The sequence below is a fragment of the Molothrus ater genome, chromosome 10, assembly GCF_012460135.2.
Source record: "Molothrus ater isolate BHLD 08-10-18 breed brown headed cowbird chromosome 10, BPBGC_Mater_1.1, whole genome shotgun sequence".
In the NCBI taxonomy this organism is placed as follows: domain Eukaryota; kingdom Metazoa; phylum Chordata; class Aves; order Passeriformes; family Icteridae; genus Molothrus; species Molothrus ater.
The window spans coordinates 16,781,467-16,800,929 of record NC_050487.2 but is presented as its reverse complement, the minus strand read 5'-3'; the positions used below and the strand labels follow the sequence as shown (position 1 = coordinate 16,800,929).

Genomic DNA, 19,463 nt, shown 5'->3' with positions numbered 1-19,463 from the left:
GGTGACTTTGGCTACAGTTGGTCTGATGGGGGCTGATGGCTCTTCCCAGCCAACAGAGAGAAAGGAATTCTCTCTGTGGAGGGGAGATATTGCTTTGTCTTAGTGCTTCTTGATGGGGTGTGGACACAGGAGGCTGATACTGGGCTGAGGAAGTTTTCCTCTCACTGCACTCCCCCCATAACCTCAGAGGGACCTACAGGTGTTCCCCCACCAGATCCTGCAAGGCACATCTGCTGCCCAAGATCTGTGACATACAGCTCTTGCTTTTGTTCTTGTCTCTGGAATGATATACCACAGAGCTCTCCTGAGAGCTCATAAAACCATTGCTTGGAGAGGGTGGAGAGTGTGATCTCAGGTACGTACTCCTAGCAGGCTGGAAGAGCTCATCCATTCCCACTTGTACTTTATGGACATGCTGAGCCTGAGCTCACTGGAAGAAGCAGCATCCCTAGAGTGGTAAGAAGTAGGTGACAGTACCTGGCCCTGGAGAAGGAAAAGTCACCTTGTAGAAAGCAGCGGCTGGCTGGCACAGCCCCGAGTGGTTTCGGGCTGTGACCAGGCTGCAAAGGCCCAAGAAGGGATGTCTCAGCTGCTGTGTGTTTTCCTCCCTCCTCCATCGATGCCCACAGTGCCCTCACCCCTGTCAGGCAGTGCCAGGGGCAGTTGTGGGCAGTCACCAACTGGTTTTCTCCCAGCAGCAGCAGAGGCAGCCGGTGCTGGGACTGTGAGGCTGATGCATGTCCTGGAGCCAGGCGCAGGTGACATGAGCTGGATCACAGAGGAGCAGATGCTGCTTGCCACCATTCCCAAGCTGACCCCTCTCATCTCCCCTGCCAGCAGGGACAAAGCCAGGGGGCCCCAGAGGTCACTGAGGGGCACAGGGGGATGCAGCACTGCTAGGATGGGGGAAGGGGCTGTGCTTGACAGAGATGATCCTATAGGGCAAGGAAGGCTGGTGGGGGAGGGAGTTGTGCTGATGCTCCCAGCAGGATGGATGCCACAGGGCACACATCCCTGAGGGTGTTTGGGGGCCTGGTGGCCCAGTCTTTCCACCTCAAGCTGCTTGCTAGGGATCAAGGGACAGCACCTCAGCTGTCCCCAAGACCCACAGTCAGGGCATAAATTGAGGGAAGAATTAGCTGCCACCAATCCCATCCATAGCTCCATTGTTGCCCTAGAATGGGCAGCTGTAGCTGTGATTCCTGCCCCACTGCCATGAGAGGGATGACAGTATTCCCATTTGTCCTGGGCTGGAATTTGTAAATTTGCGGTGGGGTGATGTGACGTTGCTGCCAGCACTGCTGCATGGCCTGTTAGATGTCTGACTCTACTCCAGTTTCCCCATGCTCATCCCACAGGACTGTGCAGGCTTAGAGGTGTGTGGCCAGCCTGCACAGGGTGCACATCCAGCCTCTGAGGTGGGTGGGCATGGAGCAGAGATGCCATGGAGACTTGCAAGACTTGGGGGCTTTATTTCCACATTCAGCACAGCATGAGCACGCCATGTTCCTCCTTCCCCCATCTCCACCACTTGGCTGGTGGGCACCTGTGAGCATCACTGGGGCAGGTACTGCTTGGGGTCCCCAGGGAAGGGCAGGGCAGGTGCCTGGTTGAAGTGAGCCACGAGGAAGATTCCAACAGTGCCACACACAAAGAGAGAGGCCATGATGAAGAAGCAGACACGGTCGATCACCTGTCCCACCATCATCCACTCTTCGCTCTCCTGCCAGGCACAAGAAGGGTGAGGGCTGTGCCCACTGTCCCCCCATGCAAATCCCTCTACCCCCAGCCCTGACTCACGCTGCTGAAGTCGTTCTGCTCCCGTGTGGCGTTGGCGATGTAGTTGCAGGCATCCACGCAGGCGCGGATCTCAGGACCTGCCTCCTCCAGGCTCTGGCAGAAGTCCTGGGTGCTGCCACTCTCCAGACCACGTCCTGTGAGTAGCAGAGCCAGCACAGCGGGCACCAGCAAGCGCTCAGCCACCTGGCACAAAGCCCAACTTCACAGGGAGGTGCCAACCCCCCGGGGTCACTCACCAATCTTCTCCAGCACGGTTTTCATCAGCCCATCTCTTTCCTTCTGCTTCTCAAAGAGCAGCTCGGTCCTGGCTTTCCAGAGCATGTACTCATCAGCTTTCACCATGAGCCCCAGGGAGCTGCGTCTGCGGATGGCTCGTGGAGGCCCCGGGGTCTCCTCTGGCACGGCCATGCCCAGGTAGCGGGGCAGGAGGTGCAGGAACACCTGGGCACAGTGTCACCTGTGGGGATCTGTCCCCCTCACACCGGCCAGAGCACCCAATGGGTGTGACTGGTTTCCCTGGCATTGTTTGGGGCATGGTGCTGTTGGGCTGTTGGCACTGCTCCCCAGTGTTGGGAGTGGCTTGGTGGTACAGTCTGGTCCACTGGGGACATCTGGGGCCTTCTCTTTGTGCCAGGACTTGCACTCAGAGGAAGGCATGCCTGCCACCTTACTCTGCAAGGGACATGGCCTTGATCCCCAAATACCCATCTCATTCCCCCTGTTTAAAGGGTAGGGGGATGGTGGCAGGTACCTGGCGCACTCTCTGGGACATGGAGTGAGTGTTGGGCGTTCTCAGGGAGACGTTGAGGACAATGACAGCATTCACCACAATCACCACTGTCACCACCATGAGGAAGGTCAGGTATCTGGGGAGGGGGCACAGAGCCTCAGTAGGGCTGCTGGGTCACAAGCCATGGTCGTGCAAGGTCCTTCTCTGTGCCCTCCTGCTGGTGGAAGCTGGTGACAGGCAGTGAAACATGGGCAAGTGGTAGCCCTGTGTCAGCCCCATCTGGGCTGAGGGTTATTTCTGTACCCTGGGCACTGTCTGCTCCACAGCACCTGAGATCCTGCTGGCACAGTGTGACAAGAGGGCTGGCACCCCTATCCCAATGTGTCACTTACTTCCCGATGAGAGGCACGGCCTGGGAGGTCTCAGGTACCTTCTGGGCAATGAGGAAGAGGAAGACAGTCTGGGCCAGGAGAACATTGATGGAGACGGTGCATTTCTGCCCACCCGCTGCCAAGGAGGGGGAAAGGCAGAGTTTGGCAGAGGGTAGTGCTGTGGACATTGCCCTCCTAAGGCAAAAAACCCCCACCCAAAAGCTGAATTAGACAAGCCCTGCCTTGAGGCATTAACTATGGGATACCTAGAAATTTACACACTCCTCCCAGTCCAAATACTACAGGAGTGGGTGAGAGATGATCCTGATGGTCCCCAAGCACAGAGGGGATGAGGAGCCCTTCCTGGAGTGTTGCTGTCCCCTTGCACATCCCCATGCCCGCAGTGGGCACAGTCCCACTGTACCTTTGGCGGGCAGGAAGTAGACGAGCACACCCATGGCAGAGATGAGGACACAGGGCACAATGATGTTGATGACGTAGAAGAGTGGCTTGCGCTGGATGATGAGGTAGAAGATGACCTGCTGGTACTGGATGTCATCTGGGGTGAAGTGCTCCGAGTTGATGATCTTCCGAGCGGGGCGGTGCTTGATGGCCCATTCGCCGTTCTCTGCATCGTGATGGTGCCAGGTGAATCCCACTGTCCCCACAGAGTGCTGGGCCTCCAGCCCCCCAGTCCAGGGAGGAAGGGGGGGACTGGTGATTGGCATGGGCCCCACAGGGCACCCAGGCTGTACACAGTGCTAGAGCCGCTTGTGAGGGAGATGAGCACCGTGGAATGTGCCAGGGTGCCTGGGCAAAATACCCGAAAATGCAGTTGGATGGGGCACATGGGCAGATATGGGGCATCTTTAACCCCTTGGGGGCTCCCAGGCTACAGCTGTAGGGCTGGGGTGCCTCCATCTCCCACAGTGCCACAGAGGGAAGCCAAGCATGACATGGGTGACAGCGCACTGCTTGCTCACGCTCTCCGCAGGAGCGATAGATTTTTTCCCAGTCAGGATCGCAACTCAGGCCGGTAATGAAAAAATAAATCTCGCTGCCCGAAAAGCATTTTGTTCCTTCAATATGCAATTAAAATGTGATGGAAAACGTCATTGTTTGGCCATGACAGCTACGTCCCCAGCATCAATCAAGCTTGCAGGAGCGGTGCTCTCCGGCAGCAGCTGCCAGGCTGCAAGAGCCCCGAGCTGGGGGGGTTAGAAAAACAAATCTCTCCCACACTCCCGCTTCCACTAATAACTTAAGTGCCCATGTAATGGTGGGAGCTGCTAATAGTCCCTGAAGCCCTGCTTTTGGCAGCCAGCAATGTAGCAGCAGACCTGCTGGATATCCCCTGTGGTGGGACACTCTTGTGCCATGGCTGTGCCTGCAGTGTTACCTGTGAAAGCCTCGGGGTCGATAATGATCCACTCCACAGTCTGGCCATCCTCCACTGTCAGCAGCAGGTTGATTTCATTGGCACTGTACGTCTGAGACCTGGGGAGAGACAAGGTGGGCGCACAGGCTGGCATGTAGCAAGCTGGATGGGCAAGGGGTGCCAGTGTGGCACCTCCAGCTCTTCTTGGGGTGCTTGGCTTGTCCGTGGTGCCTCCTGCTAAGTGGCAGGGGAGAGGCAGGTGGCATTTATCTCCCCAGGAGCAAAGTGCATCCCATGTTAATCCCTGTGTCCCAGGAGGAGCTGTCATGGTGCCTATGCTCACTGGAAGACCATGGTGCAGTTCTGCCAGTCGAAGGGGAAGTAGGTGACGTGGATGACGCAGACGCTGCGGTAGATGGCCGGGGGCAGCCAGTAGATGCTGCCATCAGGGGACACCAACACGTTGGTGTAGAGGGTGATTTCAAATGTCCCATCGATGCTGGGGGGAAAAAAATGGGCTCAGCCCCAAACTATGCCTGGGGGGCAGCTGCCAGCCCTATGTGGGGACATGTCCCCATTGCCCTGTCACCTACTTGTTCTCCAGGACAATGTCTGGCAGCCAGACCATGGTGGAGGGCACCCGCAGCAGCTGGATGTTGTCGTATTTCTCAGGGTCCCAGCTCAGGCGATAATCAGACCATTGCTGGGAGGAGGAGAGATGAGGAGGAGGGGTCATGCAGCCCCCCAAGATGAAAGAGATTGTGAGCTGCCTGTGCTATGCTGCCCACAAAATGGGCTCATTTGGGGGTGCCCACAAAAGAGGGTGCAGGTTACAGTGCCAGCCCCTCATGGGGTGCCACCCTGACATGCAAACATAACTGGGCATGATCCTGCCTAGAGGGGAGGGGTCTCACCATCTCGATCCAGACATTGGTGGTGAGGGTCTCCTCCCGTTCATTCTGGTAGGGAAGGAATGAGGGAGATGGCTTTAGTGCCCTGCCTTCTGCCCCACAAGTGGGGGCAAATTCCCCCCTCCCCACCCCCGGGGGGGTCTCTCACCAGGGAGATGAGGTTGGTGAGGGTGAGCTTGAGGGAGACATCGATGATCTCATCCCCCCGGGCCGGGCGCAGTTGTGGATTGTAGTTGGACATGAGGTCCTGGAACAGCTTTTCCTCCTGGTTCCTGCAGCTCACACCTGGGAGGGCACACGCCATGTAACACCCCGGGGGAAGGCAGTGGGGTCACTGATGGCCCCTAGACCTGATGTGTTGAGGGGGAGGCACAGGGGTGGGTGGGTGCATGGGAAAGGGATGCCCAGGCGTGCGCTGCTGCGGCTGCGTGCGCTCTGCTCCACGATCCCGACAGTCCCGGCAGGGGCTGCGTGCCCGGCCCGCCCTGACCCAGCTCACCTGGGCACCTCTCCAGGGCAGGACACGGGGGCAGAGGGCTGCCAGCACAGGGACAGCCCGGTGCCAGCCTGGCGCTGGACTCCCAGAGGTGACAAACCCCAGGTGCAAAGGTGGGGGGTGGTCAGGTGCCCTCCAGGCCTCTCCCTGGCCGGGCAGCTCTTACCTGCCAGGGTGCAGAGGACGAGCAGGAGGCCGTGGCCACGCATGGCGGTGCCGTGGGCGCAGGGGCTGCGGCTCCGCTCGGCCGCCTGCGCCGACGCGCTCTGGCCCCGCTGTCCTGGCGCCCGCTGGGACAGGACAGCTGTCCCCTGCCACCGTCAGCTGTTCCCAACAGCCACGGGGGCCCGGGAGGGACGGGTGAGCACCCACTGCCCCCGCTGGTGGGGCCATGCCAGAAGCTGGGAAGCTCCTCTGGAATTTTGTGCCGGAGAGGTTGGGACTGGGGCAAGGGGTAAAATGAGCTCTGTGCCGTGGGTTCCCCGTGTCTCCCATAAAGGGGTGCATCTCCTTGCAGGTTATGGGAAAGGGGTGCCCCCCTCCCAGCACATCCTGTCCCTGCCATGGCAGAGGCTGCCCCCAGAACACAGGGTGGGGAAGGGGCAGGCAAGTCCCATCACATCAGCCTGGGGAGTGATGCCCCCCCGGGGGTTCAAATCCTTCCAGCCCCTGTGTAGGACGGTCACGGGGAGGGGGGGATGGGGGCGTGGGGGTGTGGTGAGATTCCTGGCTCAGTGGAGAGGATGTGACAGCTGTCCTGGGCCACTGCCGGTGGGGGGACGTCAGAGGTGTCCCCTGAAACCAGAGCCCTGGCATGCCACTGCTGAGCTGGGGAAGGAGACACCTCTCTGGGCCCCCTGCCTTGCACTGCGGGATGGGGAGTGCTGGGGGGACACTGTGGGGCCGAATGGGGGATAATGGGGGCAGGGGAGAAATATGGGCACTGATGGCATCTCTGCGAACTGCAGTGGGTCTGCAGGGGATGGTGCCATGCTGGGGGGAACAACTCCTTCCCCAGCCCATCCTGCCCCAAGTGCCCAGCCCACAGGGGTAGCAGGGCCGGTGCCACCACACCCCTTCTGGCCACAGCTAGGGTCCACCACACTCAGGACATCCAACAACAACCATTCCCTGGGTGGGCATCACCCTCCCCAGGACACACACAGTGTTCAGGTTGGGCATCATGCCCATTGGGACACACTGAGGGCAGCCACCTGTTCAGTGCCCCGTGGCAAGAAGCTTTATTTTCCCAAACCAAGACAGGTGGGGGCGAGGCTGGCACATGGGATCCCCACAGCCCCTTAGATGAAGCGCTTGTTCTCCTCCCGGTAGTCGTAGGGGTCTCCAGCAAAGGGCAGTGGTGGTGGGTGGTTGTAGATGCCCATGAGGAAGATCCAGAGGGTGCCCACCACCAGCGTGGGGGTGATGAGGAAGAAGCACAGGCTGTCCAGGGTCCGGGCCACGCGGTTCCAGTTGTCAATCTCCTGTGGAGAGAGCCAGGAGCCAGGCAGTGCGGGGGCACAGGGGGCACAGAGAGCTCCCCCTGCCCTCCCAGTGCCCATGTCCCCACCTCATTGTAGCTGTTTTCATCTCTCATGTGCTTGACAATGTAGTTGGCATTGTCGATGACGGGTTTGAGGTGCTCGTAGGGCTGCTCCTCACCTGAGTCCACGCCCAGTGGCACCAAGCCTGGGGATGAGAGAAGGGGCGGTGAGATGGGCCCCAAAGGGCTGCCAGCCCTGGAGACCCGGCCCCGCCACCCTTCCCCTGTCCCCGCGGTGGGGCCGTGGCTCACGGGCCGGGGTGATGCGGCTGGTGAGCCCGTGCCGCTCCGACTGCTTCTCGAACATGAGCTCGCTGCGGGACTTGACGCTGAAGTATTCCTCTGCCTTGGCGATGTAGCCGGCCGAGCTGCAGCGCCGGATGCAGGGCGCGCCCGCCGGGCTCTCGCTCGGCTGTGTCATGCCCAGCAGCCGGGGCAGGCTCTCCAGGAAGACCTAGGACACCAGGAGTGTCATGTCCCTCGGCCACCTCCCCAGTGTGTTGCTGCCTTGTCCCCACTTTCTGCCCACAAACTCCATCTGGCACAGATGCAATGCCAGGGCTCTGCTGTCCCATGCCCTCTGTGGGGTACAGTGTGACCCTTGTACCCAGCAGTGCACCCACCCCAGCCCACACCCCGCTCACCTCTCTGACCCAGTCAGACATGATGTGGGTGCTGGGGGTGCGGAAGTGGAAGTTGAGGACCACGACGGAGATGATCACCACGGCTGTCACCAGAAGCATGATAAAAAGCAGGTACCTGGGAAGGAGCATGGCCTTGGAGCTGGCATTACCACAGGGACTGGGCACAGGCAGAGCTGCCCTCTGGCACCAAGGGACTCCACAACGCCCCGCTGCACTCAGTGGTGCCCAGGACTCACTTGCCAATGAGGGGGATGGCGTGGGAAGTGGCAGGCAGGCGCTGGGAGATCAGCAGGAGGAAGACAGACTGGGCCAGGAGCACTGAGATTACCAGGGTCATCTTCTCACCACCTGGAGAACAGGTAAGCTCAGGGCAAACCTTGCCCCAGGTACCTCTAGCAGAGTCCCCAGTGCCAGGATTGCCCTTCCAGTGTCCCATGACACAGTGCCCCATAAGGGGTTTTCTGTTATGGGAGTACCCATGGGTCCCACATGGGATATCCTGTGCCCAAGTGCATCTCTGCCAGGATGCCTGGCTGGGGTGGTGGTGTTCTACTGGGGATATTCCAGTTCTAGGATGTCCTCATGTTGGACATTGGGGTGTTGCCTGGTGCAGGTGTGGGACACAGAGGTGCCCCATGGACGTGACTCCCATTACTGGCACATGTGCCACAGGGCTCACTCACTGTCAGCGGGCAGGTAGAAGACCAGGATGACCATGAAGGCGATGAGGATGCAGGGTATGACGATGTTGATGACATAGAAGAGCGGCTTGCGCTTGATGATGAGGTAGAAAGTGATGTCCTGGTGCTCACTGGTGTCCGGGGGAATGTCAGGGTAGACGTTCTTGCGGGCTGGACGGTGGATGATTTCCCATTCCCCATTCTCTGCCAGGGCACAGGGGACAGCACACAGCATGGGGGACACCTGCCATGGCCGTCCTTACCAGATCCCCTAGCACCATCTCCCCCCTCAGGGTGTGGATAGCATTCCAAGGTGGAATGAGTGCCAGGGTGCCAAAGCCCCAGGTAGTGAAGTTTCTCCATGGCAGTGTGCCCCCATTTCAGAATGCCCCCCCTGCCTCTCACCTTTACAGGTGTCCCACTGCCACAGGACATGACAGAGAGCACCAGCATTACCTGTGAAGCCTTCGGGGTCGATGATGATCCACTCCACTGGGTAAGACCTCCCTGTGTCTGGGTCACTGTCTGTCTTCAAGTGTATGTTGATCTCCAGGGCACTGTATGCCAGCGACCTGGACCACAGCCAGGGGGTCAGACAGTGAGGGGCTGCTGGGTACCCACCACCCAACCCACCCTGACCTCCAGCATAATGGACTTAAGCCACCAAGTCACCTACGCCCCTTGCACCTTGACAGCACAGGGAGGTGCTGGCAGCAGCAAACGCTCAGGCATGACACAGCCACACTGCTGCCCTGACCCAGCCAGCAGCACCTGAATCTGAGGGAGCAGTTCTGCCAGTCGAAGGGGAAGAAGTCCACGTTGATGAGGCAGGTGCTGCGGAAGATGGCGGGGGGCAGCCAGTAGACGTAGCCCGTGTCGTAGATGAGGACGTTGCAGTAGTAGGCGACCTCGAAGAGCCCATCATTGCTGTGCCAGCAGGGACACAAGGTTATGGCACAGCTGGGAAGGGGCCATGGGAGTCCTGGACACACACTGGGAATGGTTCAGAAGGGTTGGGAGGGGAAATTAAGGCACAGCTCACTTGTTCTCCAGGACTATCTCTGGCAGCCACAGCATGTCAGGCGGCAGGCGGAGCACCTCAACGCCCCCAAACTCAGACTTGTTCCACTGCAGGCGGTAATCGGTCCAGCCCTGGAGGGGAGGATCCTCAGGTCACCCCCTCACCATGCTGGGCCATCCCATGGTGGCACAACTGATGCTGTGGCACCTGTCCCTACTCACGTGCTCAAGCCATACATTGGTGGTGAGCGTCTCGTCCACCTCTTTCTGCAAACAGCAACATGGGGCAGTGAGATGCCAGGGTGTCCCCCCAGCCCAGGACCCCCAACCCTCACCAGCCAGGGCTGGGACAGCAGCCTCAGGGTTCCCCCCCATGCAACCAGCCCTAGGGGCGAGGCATGGCTGGGGGACACCCCAGAGTGGGCCCTGCCCACCAGGGCTCACCAGTGAGATTAGGTTGGAGAGGGTGAGGGCCAGGTAGACATCCACAACCTCGTCAGTGGAGACCACAGGGCGCAGCTCTTTGTCATAGTCCTTCTCCTCAAACAGGTGGTGGATGAGCCGCTCCTCGTGGTTCACGCAGAGCCCACCTGGGGGTGTGGGGTCAGGCAAACCAGGGGGCTCAGTGGTTACTGGGCCCCTAGGGATGCTCAGCAAGGACAGGGTGGTGTAAGAATAGAGGGGAGAGGAACAGGCCAGGACACTGCATGCCTGTGCTGCACAGGAGAACAGACATGGACGTGCAGGAATGACAGATACGTGGGAGCATATGGTCACACATGGTCACACAGGACAAGGACGTGGGCACAGATACAGAGGGACACACAGACACAAACCCAGCACAGAGAAGGACACAGACAGGAGACATTTGGATACAGACATGGTGGAACTGTGTCCATAGAGGCTGTACACACAGAACACACATGGACTCATGGACACAGACCCAGAGTGTGCAGGGACATGTGGTGATAGATTCGGCACAGACAGACACAAGGACACATGGACACAATGACATTGTGCACTGACGGCACATAGCCTGGGTAGGGACATGGCTCTGGGAGGCACAGCCAGGAAAGAAGCGCAAAGGACACGCCGTGAGCAGACTCTGCCAGGTAATACCCAAAAGGCAGCCCTGGGGACCCTGGTGCCCAGTTTGGACCCTGCCACCATCATCCCCCACCAACCCCATTGAGGGGGCCCATAACCCCCTGGGCACCCCATGCAGCAGAGCAGCAGGGCACCCCATGACCCAGCCCCTGCTCACCCGACAGCATCAGTGCCCCGAGCAGGGCCAGCTGCTCCAGCAGGCTCCCCATGCTGTGCCCGCGGTGCCCTCACGCCGTGCCAGGCCCTGGCTGCTTCCCTGCCTGGCCTGCCTGAGCGGATGTCCGGCTGCCGGAGGGAGCGGGAGATGGATGGTGCCAGGTGCTGAGGGGGAAGGGTGCCGGCACCAGGGAGCTGCTCCAGCCCCTCTCTTCCGGCACCCCACGTGCAGGGAAGGGGAGATGGGCAGGCACAGCTGGCCTTGCTGGCCCCACGGGTGTCAGCCTGAGCCTGGGCACTGCAGCACAGGCACTGCTGGGCACAGGGGCAGCCGTCCCTGCCCTGCTGCTCAGCAGTCCCAGTGATGCTGCTCGGAGTGGCAGGGTCCCCACAGCAGGGTCCCCAGGGTACCCACTGATGCCCAAGCACAGGGCTGGCACCCACCTCTGACCACTGACCCCGGGCACACTCGGCCCCTGCGTCGGGAGGTTTCATGTGGGTCCTGGAGGGTGTCACCAGGGTGAGCACCAGTGCTGTGCTGTGGGTGCTGCGGGGACAGGAGGGTGTCTGGCCCCTGGGGAAGGGGCTGGGGAGTCTGCCAGGGTGGGCACAGCAGGAACCAAGGCTGGAGGCATCACTTCAAAGTACAAGGGGGATAGGAAGGGGGATGCAATGGGATATCATAGCTGCCCTGGAAAGTCCCTCCACTGTCACCCACTTCACCAGCACTGTGTGGCACAGCATTTGCTTCACATTCACCAGCTACTGGAAAATAGAGCCCTTCTTTATTGAAAAATAAAACTTCTCTGTACAAATAAATAACAGCTCAGGTGCTCTAGGGAAGATGGGGTGAGGGTGGGCTTGCCAAGGTGGGGGTTCCAGGGGAGAGGAGGACTGTGATTCCTGGCTGAGATGCTTCAGGTACCTGCCAGGGCCCCATTGCCCTGGGGAAGTAAGGAAGTGCTGGTGGGAGGAGAGACTGAGGTACAACTGGGGAGAAAGGGGTGGAAGAGCCTAAAACTGGGAGTGGAGTGTGTTTGAAGGACATAAGGGACACCTGCCCCAGTGCCTTCTCCCCATGCCAGCACACTGCCCCTTTAGGTTTTCAGCGCTTCAAGCGCCAGAGCGACCAGGCCAGGCATGCTACGGGCCAGTGTGTCACTGTCCAGCCCCACAAGGCCAGTGAAGACTGTGGGGCGGCCCCCCACAGTGGCCCGAACCTGCGCCCGGTACAGTCCCTTGGTGTTTTTGGAGCCCAAGTCCACCAGGATCTGTGGGGAGACAACAGCACCATGAGGCCCAGGGGAGCCACGGGCAGAGTGGGACAGTGGCAGGCAGGGGGGTGGCACTGGCTGGCTGCCAGGGTGTGTGGCACTCACCTCTTGGAAGGTCATGGCCAGCTGTGCCTCGGGCACGCGCAGCACCCAGGCGTACAGGTCCCGCACTGCGCCCACCCGCGCTGCCGACGCGTTGAGGCCAGGGCAGGCTGCACCCCCCGGGACAGGCAGCGGAGACATGGAGGGGACATCAGGGATCAATCGTGGGGGCACTGTGCTGCTGCCCACCACAGGGAGGAGCACCCTTGCTCTGGGGACACCAGGGGAGCGCGGGCAGAGGGGGGGAGTATAGCAAAAGACAGGGGTGCAAGGCTGGGCTTTCACCGTTCCCATGGTGATACCTTGCACTCTGTAGCATCTGTGGGAGCTTACCTCTGCCCACACCTGCCTCCTCCTCCTCTTCCTCCTCCACCCTGGGCAGCTCCGTGGGCACCAGTTCCCGTTTCTCCCTCCCTGCCACCGAGAGAGGTGTAAAACGCCAGCGGGCACTGGCTGGGCACAGAGCTGGCCAGTGGATGGACACCCTGCTGCCCCATTGGCCCCAGTCCCTCCAGGCTCACGGGGTTCATGGCTTGGCATGGGGGTCCCTGCCAGCTCTCCAGATGCCCATTGTGGCTCCGTGGCTTCCAGGGTGGTGCCAAGGTCCAGCTCTGCCCGCAGCTGGGAGAGGAAGGCTTGTCCCTGTGCCACCATCTCCTCCACCACATCGTCACCCTGATGAAGGGAAGAGTGGGACAGGATAGATGATAGGGCACCCACAGGGCACCCGTGGGCACAGCCACATGCACGGGGGCAGAGTGCAGGGCATGGGTGTGCTGGTGTCAGACAGGGCACTGGTGACATGCAAGTGCTTTGTGGCTGTGTTGGGTCAGATCCTAAGCTGCAGGGTCAGACCCATGGCTGGCTCTGCACTGGCTGGACTCAGAGAACTGGTTTATTTGGGGAGGGTGAGATGCCCCTTCTGTGGTGGCAAAGTGAGAGATGCCACTTCTGCAACTGCACAGAGGACAATGGACCCAAGGGGTGTCAGGAGGGGATACAGGGGAACTGAAGGGGTTTGGTCCGTGGTGGCCCAGTCACAAGAGGACAGGGGTCCCCCAGCCTGTCCCTCCCCACATACCTGCAGGAAGAGCTGCATCTCCCTGGAGAGCTGCTCCCTGTCCCGTGCTGTCACCAGGTGGCTGCCCCCTGCCACAGTCCTCAGAGCCTCCACCCAGTCCTGCAGCTGGGGTCCCACTACCCCAAAAAGCTCTGCAAAGGGGGGCAGCCGCCTGCCCCCCCACCTGGAAGCACAATGGGGTGAGCTCAGACTGGGTGGGCAGTGCCACCCTCTGCACCCCACCTGGTCACTCTGGGGGAGTGCCCTGGTAGCAGCAGGAACAGGATCCCAATGCTTCAGGATGTCCTCAAAATGCCATGTCAGTGCCCACCAGTATCTCAGCCACCTCCCCAGCCTCTTTAGCCCCTCATCCCGTGGCCCACCATGCCTCACCTGCTGAGGGGTCTCTGGGGTCCCACTGCTGTGGGGCTGGATTGGCCCCCTGCCACAGCCAGGCCTGTGGGGACAAGAAAAGGACAGGACAAAGGATAGAGGAGCCCTGTTGGGAAGCCAGGGCAGGCTGCTGGTGCTCCAACCACCAGAACAGGAGAGACTGAGGGGACCCCAAGTGGGCATGGGGTGGTCCAGCCTGGGAGAGTACCTGGGGCATCCCTGCGGACACGGGGAGGGAAGAAGTGCCCGTAGATCTTGCCCAGGAGCTGGGGCAGAGTGCGGGTGAGGAAGGAGAAATCAAACTGGTTTCGGATGAAGTCCCCAGCCTGGTGCAAGAGATCCACCAAGGTCTGGGCATAGGAGTGCAGCTCTGTGGGCATAGAGGGAGAGACCTGACCCTGGTCCCACGCCAGAAATGGGGTCCCTCCCTACACCCTAGCCCTGGCACGACCCCCAGCTCACCACATCGCCTCGTCCTGGCGTGGCAGGTGTCCTCAGCCAGACGGGCACAGGTGGCCCGGCCCTGAGGAGCTCGACAGGAGCCGGCGTAGAAGGCGCAGAGACGGGCGCGCTCCGGGGACTGCTGCTCGGGGGGCAGCTGTGCCACGGCCAGCAAGTCGAAGCAGCTCGGCTCTCGGCTGCCAGGGGCAGCTGTGAGAGAACCGGCGCTGCCATGAGTGCTGAAAACCCCCTGGGCATCTCCGTGCCCCCTGCGGTGCGGCCAGGAGCACTCACAGTCCATCTGGAGACTCAGCCAGTCCGTGAAGGCAGTGACACGCGTGTAGACTCCTGGTTTGCCCCGCTCGCCGCAGCCATCACCCCACGAGGTGATGCCATAGAGGACAAAATGGTGCGAAGTGGGGTCCTCACATGCCAGCGGCCCCCCCTGAGTCGCCCTGCAGGGGAAATGCCAGTGCACTGGGCTGGGCTGGGACCCCAGCCATACTGATGGGCTGTGTAAGTGCCCAGCACTGTGTGAGGGATTTTTGAAGTGGGGTGCTGACAGTCCCTCAGGCACGGTGTTACCTGGCAGGAGTCAATGCCTCCAGACAAATACCCAGCACAGAACATGGCACTGGTGAGAAGGTCCTTGCCCAGGGCACCCCGGCACGTCTCCTGGCTGAGCAGGGGCACCTGTGCCTCCATCACCACGTCAGCTGCTGGTCCCTCTGCCAGGCAAGGCACCCGTTATGGGGTCCCCTGTGCTCATACATCTCTCTTTCACATCCCCCTGCCCTGCCTCGGGGCGCTGGCTGGGCACCAGAGAAGGCACAGAGGGGAACATCCCACGGAGTCTCTTACCTTCATAGAGGGAGCCCCAGCCCGCGATGTAGCAGGGGGTGCCGGGGCTGGGCTCCGCGGAGCCTCCGGGAAGGCACACGGGGCTGACGGTGGGTGATGGGGCCAGCGGCACTGCCAGCTCCAGCAGCGCCAGGTCCCCGTGGAACGTCTTGGGGTTAAACTGGAAGATGTGGGGATGTCGGTGTGGGCCCCCGGGGCATGCACAGGGAGGTGGGGGTGGTGCCCACCTCCACCGACCTTAGGGTGAGGCAGGATGCGCCGGACGGGCACTGCCCGCTTGCCCGCTCCCGGCTTGCCCAGCTCGTGGTCGCCCACCACCACTGTCCAGGCCAGTTCGTTCCGGTTCCTGGCGGGGTGAGGGGCAGCCGGTTACAGGGGTGATGGTGCTTCCCCGTGCCCGCCTCTGCAGAGCATCGTTCCCGCACTGCCGTGCCCGCACCGTACCCGCCAAAGCAGTGTGCCGCCGTGAGGACCCAGGAGCGCCCCACCAGCACCCCTCCGCACATCAGCTCCCCGTGCAGCCGCACCGACACCAGCCAGGGCCAGGCGCCCCGCGGGGCCACGCTGCCGCCCATGATCCGGCCGCGGGGGGCTGTGCCGTTGGCGTGTGGGACCCCGCGGCGCCCGCAGCTCCCTGGGGACAAAGTCGGGATGAGGGGGGCGTCCTGCTGGCCGGCTGCTGGACACCCCGTCTCCCAGGTGGGCTCGGGTGGCCGGCGATGGCCGTGGCAGGTGGAGGGGGTGGCGGGACATGAGGCGCGTCGGGCGCGCTGTCAAGCCTCATCGTGCTCACGGAGGCGAGCGGGCGGAGGGCCGGGGGCACCCCGCAGCCCGGCAGCTGCCGACGCTAACCTCTGCCCCCCGGCCCAGCAGGCAGCCGGGGGCCGGGGGCGCCCGCCGGCGTGGTGGGGGGGTGGTGTGGGCACGGCGGGGCCGCCCCGGCTCACCTGGCATTGTCGCCTCCGCTGCTGCGTCAGGACTCGGGGCTGCGGCCACCGTCTCTGCAGGGACAGGCTGTCATGGCATGTGGGGGACACTCCCCCCCGATGTCACCACCACAGCACTGCTGTCCTCAAGTCGCTCAAGTTCCTTTCAGTTCCCCAGACCCCCATCAGCCCGAACAAACATCCCTGTACCACCCCAGGGAGTGCTCATCACCCCCAGTGACGAGTATCCCCATCTCCCCTTGCTCACTTCTCCCACCCAGATTGTTCATTGCCCCTCAGTGTCCCAGCCCAGCCCAATTTGCTCATCACTCCAAATACCTCCATCCCCCAAATCTCCAACTCCCTTCCCAGATCCATTTCCCAGCCTTCCATCCCACCAGAGATCCCTTATCACTCTCCCATACCCTCACCTCCACCATCTCCCCACTCCATCCCAACACCCTCTATCACCCCAGCACCCCATATCCCTTCCAAGCATCCCCTGGGGATATCCCATTTATTATTGTAGGGTCTCCCATCTTTGGGAGGGTGCAGGGGGTGCAGGTGCCCACTCACGGCACTCCTGGAGGCGGCGGTGGCAGAGCTGGGCGCTGAGCGGGGCGCAGGTGTGCAGGGCCCCCTCGGGGGGGCACAGGCGCTGGTAGGGGGCACAGGCCTGGCTCAGCGCCCGGTTCCGCTGGGGCAGCTCGGGCAGTGCCTGGGCATCCAGCAGGGCCTGGCAGCTGGGGGGCATGGCAGGGGGCACAGCTGGCGCTGCAATGAGAGCAGGGCTGTGGGCATCGCCATGTCCTCCCTGTGCTCCACTGCCCAGGCCAACCCAGTCTCTGCTTTGGGATGGGTGGGAAGGGAGTATGATAGGCTGTGGAGTAAGCATGTTTTGGTAGGGTCTTCTGGGTACTGGGGTATGTTTTTGGGGTGAATATCTGAAAAATTCACAAGGGTTTAGGTAATGATTTGGATAGGGCTCCAGGTGATTGGGTAAGATCTAGATACAATAGGAACTGCTTGGGCAAGGTCATTAGCAGTTAGGATATATCTCAGGAGTCAGGGCGCTGTTTTGGTAAAAGCCTGTAGGTTAAGCCTGTAGGGGATGAGTATGGTTTGGGTTAAGATCTTGGGGTATCATTTTGATAGGATTTCTAGTGGATGATGTAGGCATCCAAATATTTGGGTAGAGTCTCCAGGCACGGGCGCAGGTTTTGGTAGGATCTTCTGGGCATGGGATGGTGTTTGGTTCTGGGCTGCGTTTGGCTGGGGATCCTGGGTTCTATTTGGGTAGGGTCTCCTGGGGACAGGGCAGGGCAGTGGGGGCAATGGGGTCATGACTCACGTGGGCAGCGGCCGGTGATGTTGGCGCAGGGTGGGAAGAGGCAGGGGGCACAGAGCCCGCAGGCGCCGCGCTGCCGCTGCTGCTCAGACAGCGCCCGCTCCAGTGCCAGCAGGGCGCTCCTCAGGGCCGCCTCCAGCACCAGCGTCCCCCGGCTTGACAGCGCTGGTGGGTGCACACAGGGGGCTCAGACCCCCAGAGCCCCCACTGCTGCCCCCCATCACAGCCACGGGGTGTCCCTAGCCCGCCTGGTGCCCACACCCTGGTATTGCCACAGCAGGTGTCAGGCTGGGCATGGCCTGTGAACTTTGACATTGCCTACAGTGACAGCCACCAGTGTCACCTCCCTGCTGCAGCTGGCACACGCACACCTGGGTGTTTGCCCAGGACTCTGTGTTCCTGTTTTACATGGAGACAGGGTGTGAGCTCAGGCAGGTGTGCCCACGTGTACCTCTGTGCACACTCTTGAGTGCACACTGGTTGTACCAGGGTCCGTGTGCCCGTGTCTGCGTGTTCCTGCATGTGCCCATGTGTGTGCAGCCCTGTGCCTGTCCTTTGTGTGCATGCCCCCTTGTGCCTCTATCTGTGACCACCTGTACCCATGCAGAGCCACCTTCCATGCCCTGGCAGATTGTCCCCTGGAAGTGGCACAGTGCTGGTGCTGCAGGGCATAAACCACAGCACTCCCTGCACCCCCTGTGTCCCCTAGTGCCACTGGCAGCACTTGACACTCAGTCCAGGCAGCACAGACATGCCCTGGATTTTAGAGGGTTTTGGTAAGGACCTGGCCATCCTGCTTGTGCTGCCACCCTACCTGAGAGTGAACCCAAGGGTCCTGTCTCCTACAGCCACCTCATCTGCAGCCAGACTCTCCCGCAAAGACACCCCCGTCCCTGTGCCCCACTGACCTTGCAGGATGCTGGCTGGCATGGGGTACAGCCTCTGGCCCAGGGGAGCCCCCCCCACCAGCTGCAGCAGCGGCAGCAAAAGCACGGGGGGGACCAGCCGGACCCCGAGAAGACCATCCCGTGTCCTCTTCCCTCTTTGCTCCATCCCCGGGCGGGCAAAGGGGGGCAGGCGGGGGGAACCCCCGAAATGCCCGAGGCAGGCAAGGAGGGATGGATATATACGGTGCCCCCCGGGCGGTGGGAGGAGAGAGGGGCCGGGGAGCACAAACAGGCGAGTTCATTAATGTCGCGCCAAGATGCCAGCTCGGGGCGGGGGGCGCGGGGGGGGCGCAGCCGGGGCCTCAATGCCGCCTTTGTTCGACGAGGCCTCCGGGCGGGCAGCATCAGACGGGTGCTGCGCTCCGGCGCTGCCCGCGGCCCTTGATCATTTTCACGCCAAGCCCTGGCCGCGCCACCCTCCCTCCTGCGGGCCCCGGGCGGGTGGGAACGCACCGGCGGCTGCGGGCGCGGGGGGCCCGGGCTGGGCGTGGGAGCCCCGCCGGCGGTTTCAAAGGCGGGCAGCGGGCCGGGAGCGGCCGAGCGCACCAGGCGGGGGAAGGGAAGGCGGGGGTGTCCGGGCCGGGGTCCCTGCTCTCTGTGCCAGCCCAAGCCTGGCTGAACGGATCGCCCCGCGTAAGGGCACTGCACCCCCGTGCTGAGCAGCGGCTGCCCCCGGGGATACCCCTCCGATGCCCCTCGCCGCAGTATGCCCTGTCCTGTGCAGGCAGGAAGACGTGCCCCGGCCGGGGCCGGTGGGACCGTGTCACCGGCTGTCCCTCTTGCTTGTTCTCTTCTCTAGCAGAGGACCCGGGTTGGGGGCAGCTTTGGCCCCAGGGATTGGAGGGCTACACTCACCAGCCCAACTGGACAGTCTGCTATGTGCCTGCCGGTCGGCTGGTCCACATTTTGGGATGCCACTGCCTTGCCCCAGTTGCCACCCTCGTGTGCCCAGGAGCCCAGCCTCAGCTCCTTTGGTGAAAGTGCAGCTGCATCTCCATCACTTCTTCGGGGTGCAGAAGATGCCCATGCCCCCTCCTCTGTCCCTGTAAAAGGAACTGGGGTTTCTGGGTCCCATGTCCATTTGTGGGATGCCCATCTTTGCTAGGGGGAAGAGATGGGTGCCCGTGTCCAGAGCTCTGTCTTTGCTAGGGGTAGGGGCTGTCCGTGTCCTCATGTCCTCTGGGGAGCAGGGCGTGCCCGTGCTCAAATCTCTGTACTCCATAGGGGGTACCCACGCCCCGCTCTCTGCCCCCAGTAAGTGCAGCGGGTGCCCGT

General features: G+C 61.7%; 3 protein-coding genes across 3 annotated transcripts; all 3 read right to left on the bottom strand.

The window, feature by feature from the left end:
• Nucleotides 1-1,531: 1,531 nt before the first annotated feature.
• CHRNG (cholinergic receptor nicotinic gamma subunit) lies at nucleotides 1,532-5,910 on the bottom strand. Its single transcript, XM_036388945.2, has 12 exons — nucleotides 5,853-5,910; nucleotides 5,339-5,475; nucleotides 5,194-5,238; nucleotides 4,873-4,982; nucleotides 4,623-4,778; nucleotides 4,301-4,398; nucleotides 3,326-3,529; nucleotides 2,923-3,037; nucleotides 2,552-2,666; nucleotides 2,037-2,241; nucleotides 1,801-1,934; nucleotides 1,532-1,723 (listed from the first exon to the last, which is right to left on the bottom strand). The coding sequence occupies exons 1-12, from the start codon at nucleotides 5,893-5,895 to the stop codon at nucleotides 1,556-1,558; spliced, it is 1,530 nt and encodes a 509-aa protein (XP_036244838.2). The 5' UTR covers nucleotides 5,896-5,910; the 3' UTR covers nucleotides 1,532-1,555.
• A 1,021-nt stretch (nucleotides 5,911-6,931) lies between these two features.
• CHRND (cholinergic receptor nicotinic delta subunit) lies at nucleotides 6,932-10,905 on the bottom strand. The gene is made up of 12 exons (XM_036388868.2): nucleotides 10,838-10,905; nucleotides 10,018-10,163; nucleotides 9,796-9,840; nucleotides 9,596-9,705; nucleotides 9,325-9,480; nucleotides 9,010-9,125; nucleotides 8,557-8,757; nucleotides 8,110-8,221; nucleotides 7,874-7,988; nucleotides 7,482-7,683; nucleotides 7,257-7,375; nucleotides 6,932-7,170 (listed from the first exon to the last, which is right to left on the bottom strand). Exons 1-12 carry the CDS (start codon nucleotides 10,887-10,889, stop codon nucleotides 6,988-6,990), a joined length of 1,557 nt encoding a protein of 518 aa, XP_036244761.1. The 5' UTR covers nucleotides 10,890-10,905; the 3' UTR covers nucleotides 6,932-6,987.
• A 694-nt stretch (nucleotides 10,906-11,599) lies between these two features.
• PRSS56 (serine protease 56) lies at nucleotides 11,600-18,294 on the bottom strand. The gene is made up of 17 exons (XM_054515914.1): nucleotides 18,150-18,294; nucleotides 17,245-17,406; nucleotides 16,470-16,667; nucleotides 15,915-15,968; nucleotides 15,412-15,601; nucleotides 15,205-15,313; nucleotides 14,968-15,127; nucleotides 14,692-14,834; nucleotides 14,401-14,551; nucleotides 14,128-14,316; nucleotides 13,874-14,035; nucleotides 13,666-13,729; nucleotides 13,294-13,456; nucleotides 12,734-12,887; nucleotides 12,546-12,626; nucleotides 12,216-12,322; nucleotides 11,600-12,107 (listed from the first exon to the last, which is right to left on the bottom strand). Exons 1-17 carry the CDS (start codon nucleotides 18,292-18,294, stop codon nucleotides 11,934-11,936), a joined length of 2,406 nt encoding a protein of 801 aa, XP_054371889.1. The 3' UTR covers nucleotides 11,600-11,933.
• Between the last annotated feature and the right edge of the window lie 1,169 nt (nucleotides 18,295-19,463).

Excerpts from the sequence above, each read along its gene's own strand:
- CHRNG (XM_036388945.2), bottom strand. The coding sequence starts at position 5,895 with ATGCGTGGCCACGGCCTCCTGCTCGTCCTCTGCACCCTGGCAG. Across the intron at positions 5,239-5,338 it reads TCACCAACCTCATCTCCCTG|AATGAACGGGAGGAGACCCT; the intron begins GTGAGAGACCCC and ends CTTCCCTACCAG. Across the intron at positions 1,724-1,800 it reads AGCAGAACGACTTCAGCAGC|GAGAGCGAAGAGTGGATGAT; the intron begins GTGAGTCAGGGC and ends TGTGCCTGGCAG.
- CHRND (XM_036388868.2), bottom strand. The coding sequence starts at position 10,889 with ATGGGGAGCCTGCTGGAGCAGCTGGCCCTGCTCGGGGCACTGATGCTG. Across the intron at positions 10,164-10,837 it reads CGGGGCACTGATGCTGTCGG|GTGGGCTCTGCGTGAACCAC; the intron begins GTGAGCAGGGGC and ends CCACACCCCCAG. Across the intron at positions 7,171-7,256 it reads ATGAAAACAGCTACAATGAG|GAGATTGACAACTGGAACCG; the intron begins GTGGGGACATGG and ends CTCTCTCCACAG.
- PRSS56 (XM_054515914.1), bottom strand. The coding sequence starts at position 18,294 with ATGGAGCAAAGAGGGAAGAGGACACGGGATGGTCTTCTCGGGGTCCGG. Across the intron at positions 16,668-17,244 it reads CATCACCGGCCGCTGCCCAC|CGCCAGCTGTGCCCCCTGCC; the intron begins GTGAGTCATGAC and ends CTCTCATTGCAG. Across the intron at positions 12,108-12,215 it reads TGGCCATGACCTTCCAAGAG|ATCCTGGTGGACTTGGGCTC; the intron begins GTGAGTGCCACA and ends GTCTCCCCACAG.